This window comes from Dermacentor variabilis, chromosome 7, assembly GCF_050947875.1.
Source record: "Dermacentor variabilis isolate Ectoservices chromosome 7, ASM5094787v1, whole genome shotgun sequence".
NCBI lineage: Eukaryota > Metazoa > Arthropoda > Arachnida > Ixodida > Ixodidae > Dermacentor > Dermacentor variabilis.
Genome location: NC_134574.1, coordinates 142,073,388 through 142,090,802, shown reverse-complemented (window position 1 = coordinate 142,090,802; position 17,415 = coordinate 142,073,388). Strand labels below are relative to the sequence as shown.

Sequence of the window (17,415 nt, the reverse complement as noted above, 5' to 3'; positions counted from 1 at the left end):
AGGTTCAACCTCCTCCTTGTACACAAAAGTTCACGGCACACCGGTTCCACAAGGAATGTAAAGTTCTGCTATGAGCATCATTACAGTGAAGGCTGGTCAGATAGCCAGGAATTTGCCTTTTTAGTAAATCTCGTATGCCAAGGACATGTATGCAATATGCTAGAGTGAAAAGCATCTGTAGCATACCTGAGTAACTTATGCAGGCTAGGCGACTTTTTGTCACCGGGTCAATAGGCCACTGCCCCATTTCAAAGAGGGTGCTCATAAATCATCACCACGCCTCCGCCAACTCTGAAATCCCACCTGCGTGCACTGGAATACTGGACACGCTAAAACCCTCCATTGTGACGTTTCCTCTCAAATTCCCTGTGGCGTTGTGGATTTTTACAGTGTCTGCTTGAACCTGGGGCCATATTTTCTAATGATCCATTTTATTACAAATGGATAGTTATGTTACAAAAAGTCGGTTCTGGTTAATTCCTTATGAATAAGAAGGGGTTGGGTTGCGTTTATCCTTTGAGAATTATTTGAGCTATAAAGCCTCCTAAATACCATGTCCATGACTTGCGCTGCAGTTTTGCCGCGAAATATAAGGGCAGTTCGGGTTTTTTCTTTTTTTCCCCTCGATCAGTAATTCTTATTCTGCCAAATAATGCAAAAAGAGCTTTGAAAGAAATCTCATAACAGTTTATGGTTGTTTGTTTACTTCCTTCCTTGTTTGTTTGTCGGTTGCTCAGCAACGCACATGGCACACAAACTTTGCACCTGACGGTTTGGGTCACATCCTTTGCTTCAGAGTTCTGTTTGTAAAACCAGCTTATATACTCGGGGAAGCAAGGGGGGTGGGGAACAATTTCAAAGCCGTCGAGCGCGAGTTTCAGGTTCGGAACGGCCACTGATACAGCCAACTGAAAACAGTGGGTGACACCAGCTGCTCTGTTCTGCGGATCGATTCCATGACGGTTAGCTGCAGCATAATGGAGAAAAGAAAAGCTCGGAGGGAGTATTACTTCACGGGGCAGCCAGCCTTCGTAGGCCAACTCTCTGCAAAAGAGGGAAGACATCTATTGATGATTACCCTAGTCCCATGTCCTCCTTTAGGCCATCCCCTTCACCTTTTCGTGTATTTCATTTTATTTATATCAAGTACCTGCTGCGCCCGAAGGCATTGTTGCAAGGGGTTACATATGCTCGGATAAAATGCATAATTGATCAAACAAAAATAATGCAACAATAGAAAGGTTCACGCCACTATAAATTCAACAGCAATGCTCTGAACTATACTTCAGTGTGACAATCAGCAATTTCCTGCGGTTGATTCCACTGTTATATTGTGTGTGGGAAAAATGAGTGCTGGAAGACGTATGTTCTACAAATAATCTCTCTTATTTTTAAAGAGTGGTCACTTCTGTGAGATAAGAAGTGACGAGGTAAAAAGGTGAGTTTATCTGTTTTAACCATACCAAAGTAAATCTTAAAAAGCATTTCTAATCTCATGTTTTGTCTATGCTTAATAATTCCCACCCCAAGCTATCCTTAAGGGCAGTAATACTAGAAGTAAAGTCATAATTACTACAGACAAAACAGGCTGTGCGGTTTTGTACATGCTCGAGCATATTGCGGGTCCCAGGCCATACAGGCATACTCTAATATGGATCTTGCGTCCAAAAAATAAAGTACTATAATTTTCGGAGGAGCTAACTGGAAATTCTGTTTAACAAAATTTAGTATTTTGCAGGCTTTCGCTGTAGCATGTTCAACACGCCTAGTCCAAGTTAAATTCGATGAGAAATAAACACCAAGATACTTATACTGAGTTACTCGTGTTCTCTATTCTATTCGCTCTTTCACATCCCCCAGAGTAGGGTAGCCACCCAGGCGCATTTCTGGTTAACATCCCTGCCTTCTCTCCTCTCTATTTCCTCCTCCTACTCGTGATGTTTAGAGATTGTTCAATGTATAATGAAACAGGTATGGATCATGTTTTTCAAGATCTCTTTCAAAAATATTCCAAACTGATTTACTTAGCGTGCAATAAGCGACAAATAAGCAGATAAGTACACGCAGGTGCAGTCTCATCGGTGCGCTCGAGACAACCAGCGGTGTATTTGCCTGTTTATTCGGGAAGTCGGCACCGTACAAAAAAGAAGAAAAAAAGTCTGTCTTAAGTGTAGCCCGTGTGTCGTGTACATGGTGCTTACATTTTATTGCGATAGCATTTGTATGGACACTCCAGGCGCATTTCTGCCGTTTGCGTGATGTCCTGTATGAAGTCCAAGGGCGATGACATCGTCGCAGCGCGCGCCGTATGCTGTACGTGCGAGCCTTGGAGGGGCTGAAGTGCAGCGCAGTAACAGTCTCAGGACACCTCAACTGCGCTGCACAAGGGGGAGGAGGAATGAAAGGAGGCGGTCAACAAAACCCCTTAAACTTCGTAGTAGCACGCTTTGAAGAATGCCGCCTCCTGCTCGCGCGCTCTGGCCGACGCCGCGTCTCTATTGGCCTAATAGCATCACGTGGGCCCTCGCGCCGTGCATCAGCGCCATTTTTGCTCGAGAAGCGTCTGCGGAGTGGCGAGGAGCGCATGTTGGCGCCGTTGCTACGCTCGAGCAGTGTAGGCGGCGCCACGGTCGAGGAGGGAGCGTGAGAGAGAGGAGTGAAGGATGCGGAGGAGGAGAGAGTCGCTACTTTCCGAAGTTTAAGGGGTTGTAGTCAACAGCACCGGGACGCCTCGGACGCGGAAGGTGGCTTGGCGGTGGTGGCTCGATGTCGAGCGCGCAAGGCACCTGGGAGGGAGAGGGGGCGGGGCGTTCTGCTCCGGCGGCAATGCGTATGGCGCGACCGCGCGTGCCGTACGTATCTCGTCATTTCAGTGAAGGCAGTTTGTTCGGAAACTCGGGGGAGCTTTCCGTAGCACACGCGGTCATGCATTAAAACGGAAAGCTTAAGAAGTCATCGTTCTTAGCCAACTAATGTGTGCACATGCCTTCGCGACTAAATAGGAAGTGCGTGTCGCCAGCGTTCGGCAACGGCAAAGACCCTCCCCCAAAAAAAGAACGTTTTCCCAGTTATTTGCATCGAAACGAATCCACATCTAAGCCAATGAGAGAACGCAAGCGCGGCATGTACTGTCGTCCTAGCTGACATTAACTAAGCTGTTCCATTAAAAAAAAAAAGCACGGTGTAAAATTACGCTTGTAACACATTCAGAGTTCGGTCGTTAGAAGTCCGACGACCGGACACCGTAGGTCTTAAATTCGCATCCAACACCATGTTCTTCTTTAACTTTTTTTCAGCACGTTGGCTAAAGTTAGCTGGGACACCCTTTACAGACAGTACCGAACAATACTACCGAATGGTGCGTCTGAGCAACTTTTCCCGGCGCGTGGTTAATTTTAGCCGGATAGGTCTGCCTGTCTGAACGACGTATCGCGCTGTCCACTGTGCGTAGGATGAACGTTATCGCATTTTTTTTCCAGTTTCGTGTTTTATCGCGTACAGTCGACGACGTGAAGTATTCGAAAAATATTCAGTCTTTCGAATGGTTGCTACTCGAATCCTTCGTCGAAAGTTTTGAGTGTTCCCTCACTCTTTAAACAGTTAACGGCATTGTTTAACTCGACTACGAGGCAGGATCGTTGAGCGAAGCTGGATGTCAGGTTGCTGTATTACATGGTAATCTTGTTTCTTAAGTTTTTGGCGATTTTCAAGAGCTTTCCGGAAAAAAATAATGCCCTCACGCAAGAATGGTCTCATACAGTCTACATTTCTAGCCTTTCTTTAAAATGCAACAAAACTATTAGAATTCGATGTATAATAAATGCCGAGGAAAACGATTGTTCTCTTTCCATATCTCTTGGTGTTCCCGGGGGTGAACTTGAACCATATTGCCAAAATCACTTTTCTACGATACGAAAAAAGAAAGCCTACCCTTACCGTGACAAGAGAATTGGTAAGCCGAAAAGGCGCAAAAACGAAATGCGGATGGCGACGTCATCTTGAACTTCCCGCACCAGTCCACTGTGACGTCACATATCCTGACGGAACCTGCTCGGCCGAGCAGGTTTCGTCAGGATATGTGACGTCACAGCGGGCTGGTGCAGGCCCAGTTAATTTTCTTTTGTCATTAAAGATTGACCACATTATATCTTAAAGGAGCCAAAGAATGAACGTAACGAGTTTTGGGAACCTTTACTGACTCCTCGACGGCCCAAATACTGAACAAAAAATATAATTTTGAATGTATGACGTCACACTGACGTGCCGTAGCTGAGGTTCCGGCGCGAAATTAACAAATTAAGCCCCTGACATTCTCCCCCGCTCTAATAATCAACCTGTTACAGTGAAATTAACGGAAATTCAGTTTTGAAAGAGCACTTTATCGGTCGCAGACTGGCCAAGCTTCGTCAGTTAAGTCTGCGCTAGATTGTACAGCAGTTAAGTCTGCGTTAGATTGTACAGCAGTTAAGTCTACGTTAGATTGTACAACACTTAAGTTACGTTATTTTGTACAGCAGCTCTGGGCGAAAGACGCGCGACAGCTGCGGCGTGGGAAGCACTGGCAGAGGGGACTCGTGCTGGGTTTGTTAAATTATTTATTTTTGGCGTAACGTGGCTGCGCTCCAGGAGTCCTCGGCAACTGCACCAGGTGGTCGAGGGCGACGGCCTGCTCACGCCTCCCTGTCCCTGGATACGGAGAAAATGAGCATCGCCATCAGACGGGAGAAACAAAGACAATCGGACAGCAGCTGCCCGACAAATCCGCCATCCTATCAGCTCTGATTGGCTGACTGGGCCGCTACGCCCTCTCTGATTGGCCCGAAACGCCAACGCGGCGGAATATGACTGACCAGAATGGTACCATACGCCCATTGCGGGGCAAACGCTCCGTGTCCACCCATCTTTAGCAGAAAACGAATAGTAAATCTGTGGCGGGGAGGGGGGAGTAATACGTAGGTGTCCGCCTGTTTACCTGTCCCCGCCGCTGATTGGCTGGAGCTGTACGAGCGAGAATCAAGGAGACAGGCTGGGGCTCTTGTTATTTCCAGTTTACTGGACCCCCCCTCCCTTTTTTTTTTCTTACAGCTTTTCGCCGGTGCGTATACATCTGCTTCCTCCTGCTGCAAGTCTTCTCCCGGCCAGACGGTTTACCATCGAATTTTGGATTTAGCGGAACGCTAGAAAAGGTGGACGCCGTAGTGACGCTGTCAGCGCAAGACGCTATCTGCAAACGCAAAGCCCTATTCTAAAACTCTTCACTCCTGCGTGCCCCAACGCTAACACCCGCAAAGCTCTTTGGGGCCCCAAACTATTGGGGCCCCTATTTTAAAACTCTAATATGATTTCAAAGGTCGAGCGGCAGGGTTAGGACTGAAGACAGGATGCGATCGCCGATGTGACAACACACGGGGCTCTGGCGCTACGACATACGGGGATTATATGTAGTCACTTGCAAGTGCAATTTCCGTTTGTGGTCTGTGAACGGTGTGGCAGAACAACGCGACGCTGATGCGGAAGCAATTAGCTGAGCACATATGACACTTTGAGGCGGAGGAACACGCGGCCCACTAACAACACGGACTACATTCGCATGATCCCGCTCCTGATTGGCTGACTGACAATAACTGTTGCTTCAAGTTTACCCTCTCCCACTAAATTTTACACGTATGCGAATTGCTTGTCGTTATCGCATCACACGAACGAACAGATCTCGTGACTGCGTTTTGGACTAAGCAGACGATGCCTTGTGTCGGAGGAATACACGTGCTGCATTCGCACGATTGCGCTCCTGACTGGCTCTCGACCCCATTGCCACATTATTAGAACTGGTAATATATATATATATATATATATATATATATATATATATATATATATATATATATATATATATATATAGCTTGACTTGCGCTATAATATTGTCTTGCCTCTCAAGTGACCACAGTTATCGCAATCCGATGAGAATGACAGCTTTCCATGCTATGCACTGGAACTTACCAGACGATGCTTTGACGCGCTCGAAGACGTGCTGCAGTGCCGCCTAGTACAATTCGCGTGATTGCACGGCTGAGTGACGCCGTCTGTAGCTTTAACCCCAGTGACGTATTATCAACAGCATTGGAGAATCTGGAGCGCCACCATAGGTGGAAGTGATCTTTTGCATGGGCTGCGTGAACTGGCGAACGTCGAGAAGTAGGCTCGCTCACTCGGCATACGTTCGTGTAATCAAGGAAAATAATTAAAGCATGCGCGGGCCGTGCCTACAGATGGTGCCGGGCGTAGAGATTAAGTTCCGCCCACGAAACCGCCGCTCACCTAAACGTAGTCCCCGAGAGACGCCGCGGCGTTTCGCTAGCGCCGTGACGTTGCGGAAATAAGCGCACATACTTGGCTGACGCATCTGCACAAGTTCACAGAGTTGGACAGCCGTGTGTTTTCCACTCGCTGCCATTATTATGTTCACGCGGTTTCTTTATACCTGTCTCCCAAGCGCTCTCCGTTATCGCGATCCGAAGAGCATCCCACGGAAAGTTACCCTCGGTTATGCCAGTACAGGTGCACCGCGTAGACGGTACAGCGACCTCTTTGCGATAATACGGAACATTGCGGGTCTTGCTCGAATTCGGACACGCTTCTTTGTCGCGATGGTTGACAAAAGAAGATCGTCTCATGTTCACGGTGGCTGCGTAGACCGCGGCGCGTGCAGTGAGCCCTTATCGAGACACACCCGTGGAACAAGCGAAAACCAGACGGCTGCGTGAGCTGGGCTCTCTCGTTCTGCCTCCCCCACCCCCTTCCCGACAACCCCCTCCAGCAGATATGTGCACGCTCTTGTCTTGCAAGCAGACGGGTGAACGCGACACCACGCGCTTCACCCCTGGTTATCTATATCTGCAAACCTTACTGGGCGATTCCCCCAGCATTTCTCCGAAAAAGTTTCTTTCTCGTTTTCTGTTTCTTCTCACCACTCCTCGGATTGCTAATGCGACACGAGCATCTCTGTACGCTCGTGGATATGGGGCGAGCGCTTCCGCTATCGCCGTTTCGCCAGGAGATACGGCCATGGGCCCAGCGTGCGTGTCCGTGCCGTCTGGTCTGTTGGTGTCCGTCTGCAGGGAGCGGTCCTGTTCAAGGCCGGCCGTTCTCGCCTGACGCGCGATTCCTACAAGTGATTCTGAAAGACGACCGCTTTCGCTGAAAACTTTCGGTGGCGTACGGGAAAGGGGGCACGAGGTCTGTCCTACGAGCCCGTTTCACGATTATGCGTGTGACACCGGAGTGCACTGGAAGCTTAACGGGACGTGCCGTTACCGCCGTTCGAGAGTGAGCAGACGACGCTCTGACGCAGAAGGACGGGCGTATTTCGCGTGATCCCACTCCTGATTGGCTGGCGCCAATCTTCAACGAAGATAGCGCGGCGGAAAAATACAATGCGGTGAAGTCTTTTATGAGGCATGGAGGCATTAATTAGTGTAACGTGCGCATCAATCGTAGTGCTACAGCTTCGGCCATTCGCCAGTTTTGCACGTGCTATAGCTAATCCACGTTCTGCGGAGGAGTGGCCCCGCCTGCAAATCGTTTCCAACAAAATTTGGGGCATTTTGCTCACACTGAACGCGCGCCCACCTTTTTTCGGGCTACGCCACAGGTGCTCAGTGTACCGCCCCGGGCGCATAGACCATTGTGGTCACAAAACCGCGAAGATTGTCTACACACCTTTCATCATACAGTGGCGCTGATTAATGCATGCACTCACAGAATCTGGACGGGGATCATGACGCAGGCGATGGGGTACTTGTTCGTGCCTTCTTTGTCGTAAACGTACACAGCGACGTCGACCTTGACCTGCGACAGTAAAAAAGAAGAAAAAAAATTACGGAGGTCGAGCCCGTCCTGATTATACAGTACACAAGTTACATCACTGCGTATCACATGCTCGTGCGCAAACTAAAAGAACAATGAAAGAAACACGCATGATAGATGCCCACACGCGATACATGTAGTGTGTCCGTAGTCGTGGTGCACTTTTGACCGTTCGCAGGGAATCAACGAAGCAAGATAGAAATACGAAATTTTCACCAATTATGACACTTGGAAAACTGTCCAAGTTTGGTACCTGTTCAGTGCAGTTCTATGTGGCCTCCATTTGCTGCCCCACACACATCCAAACAATATTCAGGTTCTTGCCGCACACGGTTAAGGACGTCTGGTGCAACATAGCGAATAACGTCTGCGATTCTCTGGTGGCGCTTCGTTGTACGCGCGACGATATTCACGCTGCATTTCGGTCATGGATTCGAATTTAGCGAGCCACAGAACACGCTGAACTTTCCTCTGTACCATCCACATCACTACTGGCGTAGGCTGATCCGCTGCTGCGTAGTTCATGGTGCTGCGTCATCACCCGTGTGCGCACACCCTTGTGCATCATACTGTACGAAAACGTGAAGAGCGTTGCTTTAATTTGGCGAAGATTTCGGATGTCTATCTTGTTTTGTTGCTGTCCTGTCATCGGTCAAAAGTGCACCATGACTTTACGGGCACACTGTATATACCACGTAAGACGCATATATCTATAGACACGATATCTTGTGGCACAAGGTCTTGTATAGATGCAGGCGCAAAAGTACCTGGAGCCGTGTTCTCTGTCGATTACGGCCGGGCATACTTTTACGTTCGCGTGACGCAACTATGTGCGACGTATATATACGGCCACTCGTTCAGCCTGGACGCGGGCAGCTGATGCTTGTTTCCCAAGACAAAGCAAGCGTGCGCATTTGGTTGGACACGAATAAACTAACAGTGCGAAGTGAGAACTTGGACAAAAGAAAGAAGTGACGAACACGCGGCGCTCAAAGTACACACAGAGCATAGATGCTTGAGCCTCGAATAAATGTAGAAAGCTACGTTGCACCAAGGTGGCTGCTTCCGGGCGATCTTGTCTGTATAAGAGTTTGGCTTCTCTGTCACTTGGATATATTTCTTGGCTGCGTCTGGCATCAGCATGTGGGGAATACTCCCCCTAGTATACCATATAACTGCCACGTGATTATGGATGTTGCGTGAGCAGCCATTATGGTGGCATTTAGATGTGCTCCCAGCTGCGTTGCACATTTATGTTTAAGGCTATTAGCGCAGCTCAGGACGAGCAAAAAAGGAAACAGGTAGGGGTAATCAAAGGGAACGGAAAACAGGGTGAGCCTGTTTTCCGTTCCCTTTGATTACCCCTACCTGTTTCCTTTTTTGCTCGTCCTGAGCTGCGCTAATAGCCTTAAACAGTTATGACATACCAACTCGCCCAAACTGCCACGCTTTTGCACATTTATGATTGACTCTGTGCCACAATGCAATGTGTCATATACTGTGCTTTCGAGCGACCAGTCGGAAGAGTCTCTGGTACTATAATGCATTAGATATGTTCGAATGATGAAAGTGAAGGCGGAGTAAAATGATTTTTTTTTTTGTTCCCGTGTAACTATATAAGGGCCCCCTGAAGCAAAACGGCCTCTTTGTAGCTGCGGAGTCGGCACATTCGTCTGCTGATTTTGGCTGCGCAACTTTTTAAACCTAAACTCTTGAAACGGTTGCACCGGTGTATATATTTGTCCCACAACAATAATCGTCGTCTGCCTTGCTTGCGCTTCCTTTCTTGAGAACTCGGCGCTCGCTATCCTTCCTGTCGAGAATGCTGTGTCACGCTGATAATTCGCAATTGACGTTCGTGACTTGAAAGTACCGTGCTCGCAACGTTAAGAGAAAGTAAATGCGGGCAAGACGGATGACGATTATAGTTGTGGGACAAGATACGCGCCAAAGGGTGTACATTTTTTCAAGAGTGTATCTTGATCCCTCAGAACAAAAGGGAGTACTGGCAACTAGTCCTCTTTGAGGGTGTAGCTGCTTGTGCAGCGCGTATTCGACCAAAGGTTTAGCGCGTACTCCCCGGAGGGTACTTTTACTCGTGTTGTACCTGCAGTCGAACATAGCGTGCCCTTATCGGGGAGTACTAGAACAGTTGAAAACGGAGGCAAGCACGCGTACAAGCAGCTACACCCTGATAGAAAGAGTTACCGGCACTCCTTTTGTAACCGGCAGTCAAAAAAAAAAGTTTACACCCTTTGGAACTTATCTTGTACTCGAAGAATAATATTGATTTATCTTGCGTGCCTTTCCTCTTTCTTTTAAGGCTGCTGCGTCAGATACTTCCAGGTAGCGAACGGCATGCGCGTTATCAGCATGACATAGCGAGCGCAGAGTTAAGAAAGGAAACGCAAGCTAGACAGGTGACGATTATTGCGGGGACAAGATACACCCCCATAGGATGTAAGCTTTTTTTTAGAGTCTATAGAGCGTTTTTCTATGAATGCATTGATCGACGGATGTGTATGGACATTAACTGTGTTCCTTTCTAAACAGCGTACAGCAAGGTGGCACCGAGCTAGCTGGGCTTATACTTTTTTTTACTATGTCTCCTCTTGGGTAAGTTTATCCTCTTCTCCTCTTATCCTCTGTTTATCCTCTGTCTCCTCTTAGGTACGTTTATACCATAGGCTGAATTAAGTTAACGTGTGACGTTCATTTCGCAATTTTTGTGTCCCCCTACGGGGGCCGTTTCGGTACCCGTATCCCTTGTCCACAATGAACAGTAAAATCAATTGCCTTTGGAAAAGACCCATATGCACCATGCCACAAACCTATATGATCATGTATGTTTACATCGGAACGTACCGGTTTTCATACAGGATCTTATAGAATCACATGGGATTATGGATACAGGGCATATATGGGGCATATCGGATTTTCCAATAGGGATGGCTCTTAACGATTGCACAGAGCCATTTCATTTACTGTCCACCGTGAACCGCATACGAGCTGCTAAACGCCACGTTTTTATAGTCCTTGTATATTTCGTTTGTTTTAACATTTCTTGCAACCACGTTTCTCCCTCGCCAGAGGCGAGGTTTCAAACACGGTTTAAGCACTCTCGGTTATCAAGTGCCACCCCGTCGTGCTGTTCTTTTTTCGCCACAGTACCGAGCTCGTCTGTGTGTACCTTTGGGAAGAAGGGCTTGACGAAGAAGGCCCCCGTGTGCTGGTACGTGTGGCCCGCTCGCAGTCCCCGGTCTCCCTGGGAGCACTTGACGTCGTCGTCCACGGACGCGGTCGAGTCGCAGATGCTGGTCTCGCGGCCGTACGGCACCATCACCTTCTCGAAGAGGCCGTAGATGCGTCGGTACACGCCCCGGGTGCTGTTGTTCACGTCTGCGTTACGTGTATACCCCGGCCACCGATGAGGGAAGCGTCGTGGAATCATTTCACTTACACCGGGTTAATTACGCGTTCCATATATTCCTCTCTGGCGATCAGCTAACGATGTGGTGGAAATTTGGACGTGTTGGTACGCGATATTCGTATTGACCTTCGTTGGTACGTGGTATTCGTGATTGTCATAGATGATCTTCGTAATCAACAATACAAAGCGCTAGCGCTTTGTATTGGAGAGCTTTAGATTAGGGAATCGCAAGCGGCTTGCGTACGCAATAAATATAGGGGCGACGGTACAGAGCATGCGCAGACCCGAACGTAGGGGAGGTCTGCGCATGCGCTGTACCGTCGCCCCTAATTCTTGCGTACGCAAGCTGCTTGCGATTTCCTAATCTAGAACTCTCTATTAGAAAATTTTATTAGGGAGTGCGCATTTAGATTAGGGGGACGCAAGTTCTTGGAGGCCCCCTAGTGCTTGGGGCCACGCTACAGCGCATGCGCAGTGCCATGGCTGCATGCGCTGGGGGGCCCCAAACGCTTGCGCCCCCCTAAAACTCTCTAATTGCCGTAAGTCTTTCTTGCGTCTGCGTTCGCCCTGCGCTACTTCTATACGTAGATCAGCACAGTGTACTTAAAGAAAACGTGTGTTCAATTAAGGAGGCGAAATAAGTGAGTAAGGAGGGAATAAAATGACTAATAATGAACTATCGTAGTAGGTTATAGGGATTGCTTATTTTAGACCATATACGTAATTCTTTAAAGTTCTCTGCGGCAGATAGCGTAATCGTAGTCGTCGAGCTGGATTACTCGAAACGGCGAACGCTGCTCTCACTAGAAATTATGATGCATACTGGACTAATTAAGGGTCGCTAATTATCTCGTTAATTAATTACTTCGCGAAGCACATTGCAATTTACTAATTGTAGCCAGTGAGCTTGCAAAGCAAAGCATGGTCCACTTGGAATTAACTCTAAGGATCGCACGGGTTAGAAATGTAACAAATGCTAACCATGTATAGTCTACAACTGGAACTACGCCGTAAGAACAGATATTATAAATGTGTAAATTGCATCTCCATTAAATTTTATCCCCAATTCTTCCCAATCCAGGTCTCTGAATACCTCCTGTAAACACGCTGTGAATAGCATTGGAGATATCGTATCTCCCTGCCTGACGCCTTTCTTTATTGGGATTTTGTTGCTTGCTTTATGGAGGACTACGGTGGCTGTGGAGCCGCTATAGATATCTTCCAGTATTTTTACATATGGCTCATCTACACCCTGATTCCGTAATGCCTCCATGACTGCTGAGGTTTCGACTGAATCAAACGCTTTCTCGTAATCAATGAAAGCTATATATAAGGGTTGGTTATATTCTGCACATTTCTCTATCACTTGATTGATAGTGTGAATATGGTCTATTGTTGAGTAGCCTTTACGGAATCCTGCCTGGTCCTTTGGTTGACAGAAGTCTAAGGTGTTCCTGATTCTATTTGCAATTACCTTAGTAAATACTTTGTAGGCAACGGACAGTAAGCTGATCGGTCTATAATTTTTCAAGTCTTTGGCGTCCCCTTTCTTATGGATTAGGATTATGTTAGCGTTATTCCAAGATTCCGGTACGCTCGAGGTCATGAGGCATTGCGTATACAGGGTGGCCAGTTTCTCTAGAACAATCTGTCCACTATCCTTCAACAAATCTGCTTAATAACTCCTAAGGCTTTCTTTACTTCTTCCGGCGTTACCTTCGGGATTTCGAATTCCTCTAGACTATTTTATCTTCCATTATCGTCGTGGATGCCACTGGTACTGTATAAATCTCTATAGAACTCCTCAGCCACTTGAACTATCTCATCCATATTAGTAATGATATTGCCGGCTTTGTCTCTTAGCGCATACATCTGATTCTTGCCAATTCCTAGTTTCTTCTTCACTGTTTTTAGGCTTCCTCCGTTCCTGAGAGCATGTTCAATTCTATCCATATTATACTTCCTTATGTCAGCTGTCTTACGCTTGTTGATTAACTTCGAAAGTTCTGCAAGTTCTATTCTAGCTGTAGGGTTAGATGCTTTCATACATTGGCGTTTCTTGATGAGATCTTTCGTCTCCTGCGATAGTTTGCTGGTATCCTGCCTAACGGAGTTACCACCGACTTCCATTGCACACTCCTTAATGATGCCCACAAGATTGTCGTTTATTGCTTCAACACTAAGGTCCTCTTCCTGAGTTAAAGCTGAATACCTGTTCTGTAGCTTGATCTGGAATTCCTCTATTTTCCCTCTTACCGCTAACTCATTGATCGGCTTCTTATGTACCAGTTTCTTCCGTTCCCTCCTCAGGTCTAGGCTAATTCGAGTTCTTACCATCCTGTGGTCACTGCAGCGCACCTTGCCGAGCACGTCCACATCTTGTATGATGCCAGGGTTAGCGCAGAGTATGAAGTCTATTTCATTTCTAGTCTCGCCGTTCGGGCTCCTCCACGTCCACTTTCGGCTATCCCGCTTGCGGAAGAAGGTATTCATTATCCCCATATTATTCTGTTCCGCAAACTCTACTAATAACTCTCCCCTGCTATTCCTAGTGCCTATGCCATATTCACCCACTGCCTTGTCTCCAGCGTGCTTCTTGCCTACCTTGGCATTAAAGTCGCCCATTAGTATAGTGTATTTAGTTTTCACTCTGCCCATCGCCGATTCCACGTCTTCATAGAAGCTTTCGACTTCCTGGTCATCATGACTGGATGTAGGGGCGTAGACCTGTACAATCTTCATTTTGTACCTCTTATTAAGTTTCACAACAAGACCTGCCACCCTCTCGTTAATGCTATAGAATTCCTGTATGTTACCAGCTATATTCTTATTAACCAGGAATCCGACTCCTAGTTCTCTTCTCTCCGCTAAGCCCCGGTAGCACAGGACGTGCCCGCTATTTAGCACTGTATATGCTTCTTTTGGCCTCCTAACTTCACTGAGCCCTATTATATCCCATTTACTGCCCTCTAATTCCTCCAATAGCACTGCTAGACTCGCCTCGCTAGATAACGTTCTAGCGTTAAGCGTTGCCAGGTTCATATTCCAATGGCGGCCTGTCCGGAGCCAGTGATTCTTAGCAGCCTCTGCTGCGTCGCAGGTCTGACCGCCGCCGTGGTCAGTTGCTTCGCAGCTGCTGGGGACTGAGGGCCGGGGTTTGATTGTTGTGTTCATAGGAGGTTGTGGCCAATCCTGCTCTGGTGAGGGAGTGCGTTACCGGTTCTGGTCACCGGGATCAGGCCACACTCCAGGCCTGTTTGTGCAATTTTATCAACACGCGGATTTTTTTTTTTTAATCCGGTGGAAAATTGCCGGCACCGGGATTCGAACCACGGACCTCTTGCACGCGAGGCGGGTGTTCTACCGCTACGCCACCGCTGCCAGGGCATTTATAAGGGGCTCGGCGACAGCCACTAAATATACCAGACTTCTAATCTGATGACTCGAGGTAGCCCCGTCAGTCAGAATCGAAACATCATCAAGGGCAACTCGCGGCTTATTGTCGCAAGCAGAATGTCTGCCTGTGTTCTCGACTTGCCTTAGGGAGTCTCTATAAGGTCAACGTCGTTATAAGTTCACGGTTCCAATTGTCAGTGCGGTGATGGGAAGCCCGCGATACGCGGGTGTACAGTCTGCTAACTGTACACTTGAGCCTTATCTTGTTTGCCTCTGAAGGGCATATCCGTGGGTAAAACGACAAGGCATATACATGGACAAAGCGATAAACCAAGTACACGTACGGAACTGCATCTCGAGCTTGGCCGATGTGTTCCTGTAGAGCGGGCACACCTCCGCAGTTTCGCATCCTTCCAGACGAGCCAACGCGTGCTCACCGGGGTCACCCTTCTTCAATGTGCCTGCGTGGAAAACAAACGCACGTACTGATTCCTGCACCATTGACCTAGTTAAAAAAAAAGAAGAAGAATGGAGGAGGGGGAGGAGGAGGAGGAGGAAGGAAGGAAAGGTAGGGTGGTCAACCAGACGCACGCCCGGTTTGCTGCCCTGCACAGCGGAAGGGGTTTAAGGAAAGAAAGGAGAAAGGAGAAGAAAAGAAAAGACAACGACGGTACACCAGGTTATACGAGATCTCCCTTTTTTTTTTTATGTAACATCGCCGAGCAAGTTACAAGTTAGGCTCGGTCTTGCAGACGATGCTGGTTGTTGTGAATCTGGTTTACTGAACCAAAGAACATTACTAGGGACCGCGGTCCTCATGTTTTGGCGACGTTGTCAGGGCTAAATGAAATACCGGAGCTTTTGGCTGAGATCAAAGTTTTGACTATGCTGATGCGGCCGACGGCCTTTGGATCGGGCGATCACAATGGTAATTATTGGATCGAGCCAGTACGCTTACTGCACTACAACGTTTTCACGTTGTGGGCTGTATGTATACTAACTACATGATAATCCAGAGCTTTGAGGTTTGGATAGCTTGCGCCGAACTGGTTACTTTTGAATCTTGTTCGTTGCAAGAATGTCGGGTCCGCTGCAGAAGGCGCATTCTTTCTAAACTGTCTACCCGCAGCAGGGCTTATATGCAGGATGTCACTATCTGCCCGTTAACTCTGCTGCTGTGTCCTCTGCTCGCAGCAAGAAGTTTAGCGAGAGCACAAGTCAGTCTGCTTACAGCAGGAGATCGAACCAAACCACACAAACTTTTCTGCTGCCCGTCTGCATGCCCCAGAAGGCATAAACAGACGACACTTTAAACTTTTATGCGGTCCGTCTTCTCGAAACAGGAGGTGGGAAGATTAAAACATTTATACTATCCAGAGACGCATAGACGTCTAAGGATGATGATCCTCCAGTCTACATGCATGTCGCGCCTATACCGAGTTCTCACGGACAAATGAACAAATGATGTGTCTCTTACAATTGATGAAGGGCCTGAATGGAGCTTCTTCTGCGAGCTCCTGTGCTCGTGACCAGCAGACGAAGATGACGAGGATGGCGGCCGCGGCCGGCAGGATGTGGCGTGTCGACAACATGACTGGTGTAGATTATCTTGCTTTCTTCGGCGGTGTACCGAGACGCCGGCGGTTATGTGGAATCGGTAAAGGAGATCTCGTCTCTCGGAGGAGATGATCCACCAGCGAAACCACACGCGGTCGCCTTGACGGGCACTACTGGAGTATCGCGAACCGAGGCTCGTCTGGACGCTCGACCCACTGCCGACCGCAGGATATGTGGGCCCCGCTTATCGTCCCGCGGGGAGGGAGGGAGGGAGAGACGAAGGAGCGCCGCGTCGCGCCCCGGCGTGCGCGGTGACGTCACAGGAGAGGGGGCTGCGTGTCGCCCAGTGTCGCCTGCTTGCTTGCTTCTCTTCTCCCGACAGTCTTGTGAGTTCCGCTGCAACGGGGTAGAGGATGGGGGGGAAGCGAAACACGAGCGCGCGCGCGCGAAGCTCGAAACGCGACACCGAGGTTCAAGGTTCTCATCTACGCATCCGCCGCCCACTAGACGCGGCCGCACTGAGGCGGTCGATAGGGGGTGGGGGGTATACGGCGTGCGGGCGTTTATTTGTGTGCAGACGCGGCTGCGAGGAGTCGTCATGGCAGACGTCATGTGTGGCACGATCGGGCGCGTGGTCCGGTGAACGTGCACCCCGTTGTTTACGACAGCCGCATTGCCAATGTCACAATTGCCCCGCCTTCATGTTTTCTATCTCTTCGCTTTTCTTTTTTTTTCGGCGCTACGCACTTCCGCTGACAGCGTCGCGCGCGAGTTGTTGTCCCGTTCGCGCAGCGCACGATTTTGCGCGCCGTTCACAAGGGCACGTGACCAGCGGTATAATTCGGTGCTACACGAATACTGAGGCAGAACAAGCGGATCGCAGAGCATGATCACGCGCTGCAACGCGGTAGAAAATGGCATAGTTTCGGTACCTGCGCACGTGACCGCACGACCGTGAAAACAGGCTGACGAAGAGAAAGTACATCTCTGTTGCTTCGGTGCGAAGTAAAAAAACAAAAAAAAAACGGCCGTGGCTTAGCTTGGTTAAGCCTGGTGATTGCGAAGCAATAGTGACCGTAGCGCCCCTGGTGAGAGGAGCGGGAGTTAGGCCGCCGTTGGTGGCTACCGCCTCGCCTCGCGACAGCGATAGATGTCAAGTATGCACCAAC

The 17,415-nt window shown here is 48.6% G+C and overlaps 1 protein-coding gene across 1 annotated transcript; it reads right to left on the bottom strand.

The window, feature by feature from the left end:
* Positions 1-4,577: 4,577 nt before the first annotated feature.
* LOC142588032 (uncharacterized) lies at positions 4,578-16,474 on the bottom strand. The gene is made up of 5 exons (XM_075699472.1): positions 16,167-16,474; positions 15,034-15,150; positions 11,054-11,262; positions 7,757-7,845; positions 4,578-4,686 (listed from the first exon to the last, which is right to left on the bottom strand). Exons 1-5 carry the CDS (start codon positions 16,279-16,281, stop codon positions 4,671-4,673), a joined length of 546 nt encoding a protein of 181 aa, XP_075555587.1. The 5' UTR covers positions 16,282-16,474; the 3' UTR covers positions 4,578-4,670.
* Between the last annotated feature and the right edge of the window lie 941 nt (positions 16,475-17,415).

Coding starts and splice junctions, on each gene's coding strand:
- LOC142588032 (XM_075699472.1), bottom strand. CDS start 16,281: ATGTTGTCGACACGCCACATCCTGCCGGCCGCGGCCGCCATCCTCGTC. Junction 11,263..15,033: donor CAAGCTCGAGATGCAGTTCC/GTACGTGTACTT, acceptor CACGTAACGCAG/ACGTGAACAACAGCACCCGG. Junction 7,846..11,053: donor TCAAGCCCTTCTTCCCAAAG/GTACACACAGAC, acceptor TTACTGTCGCAG/GTCAAGGTCGACGTCGCTGT.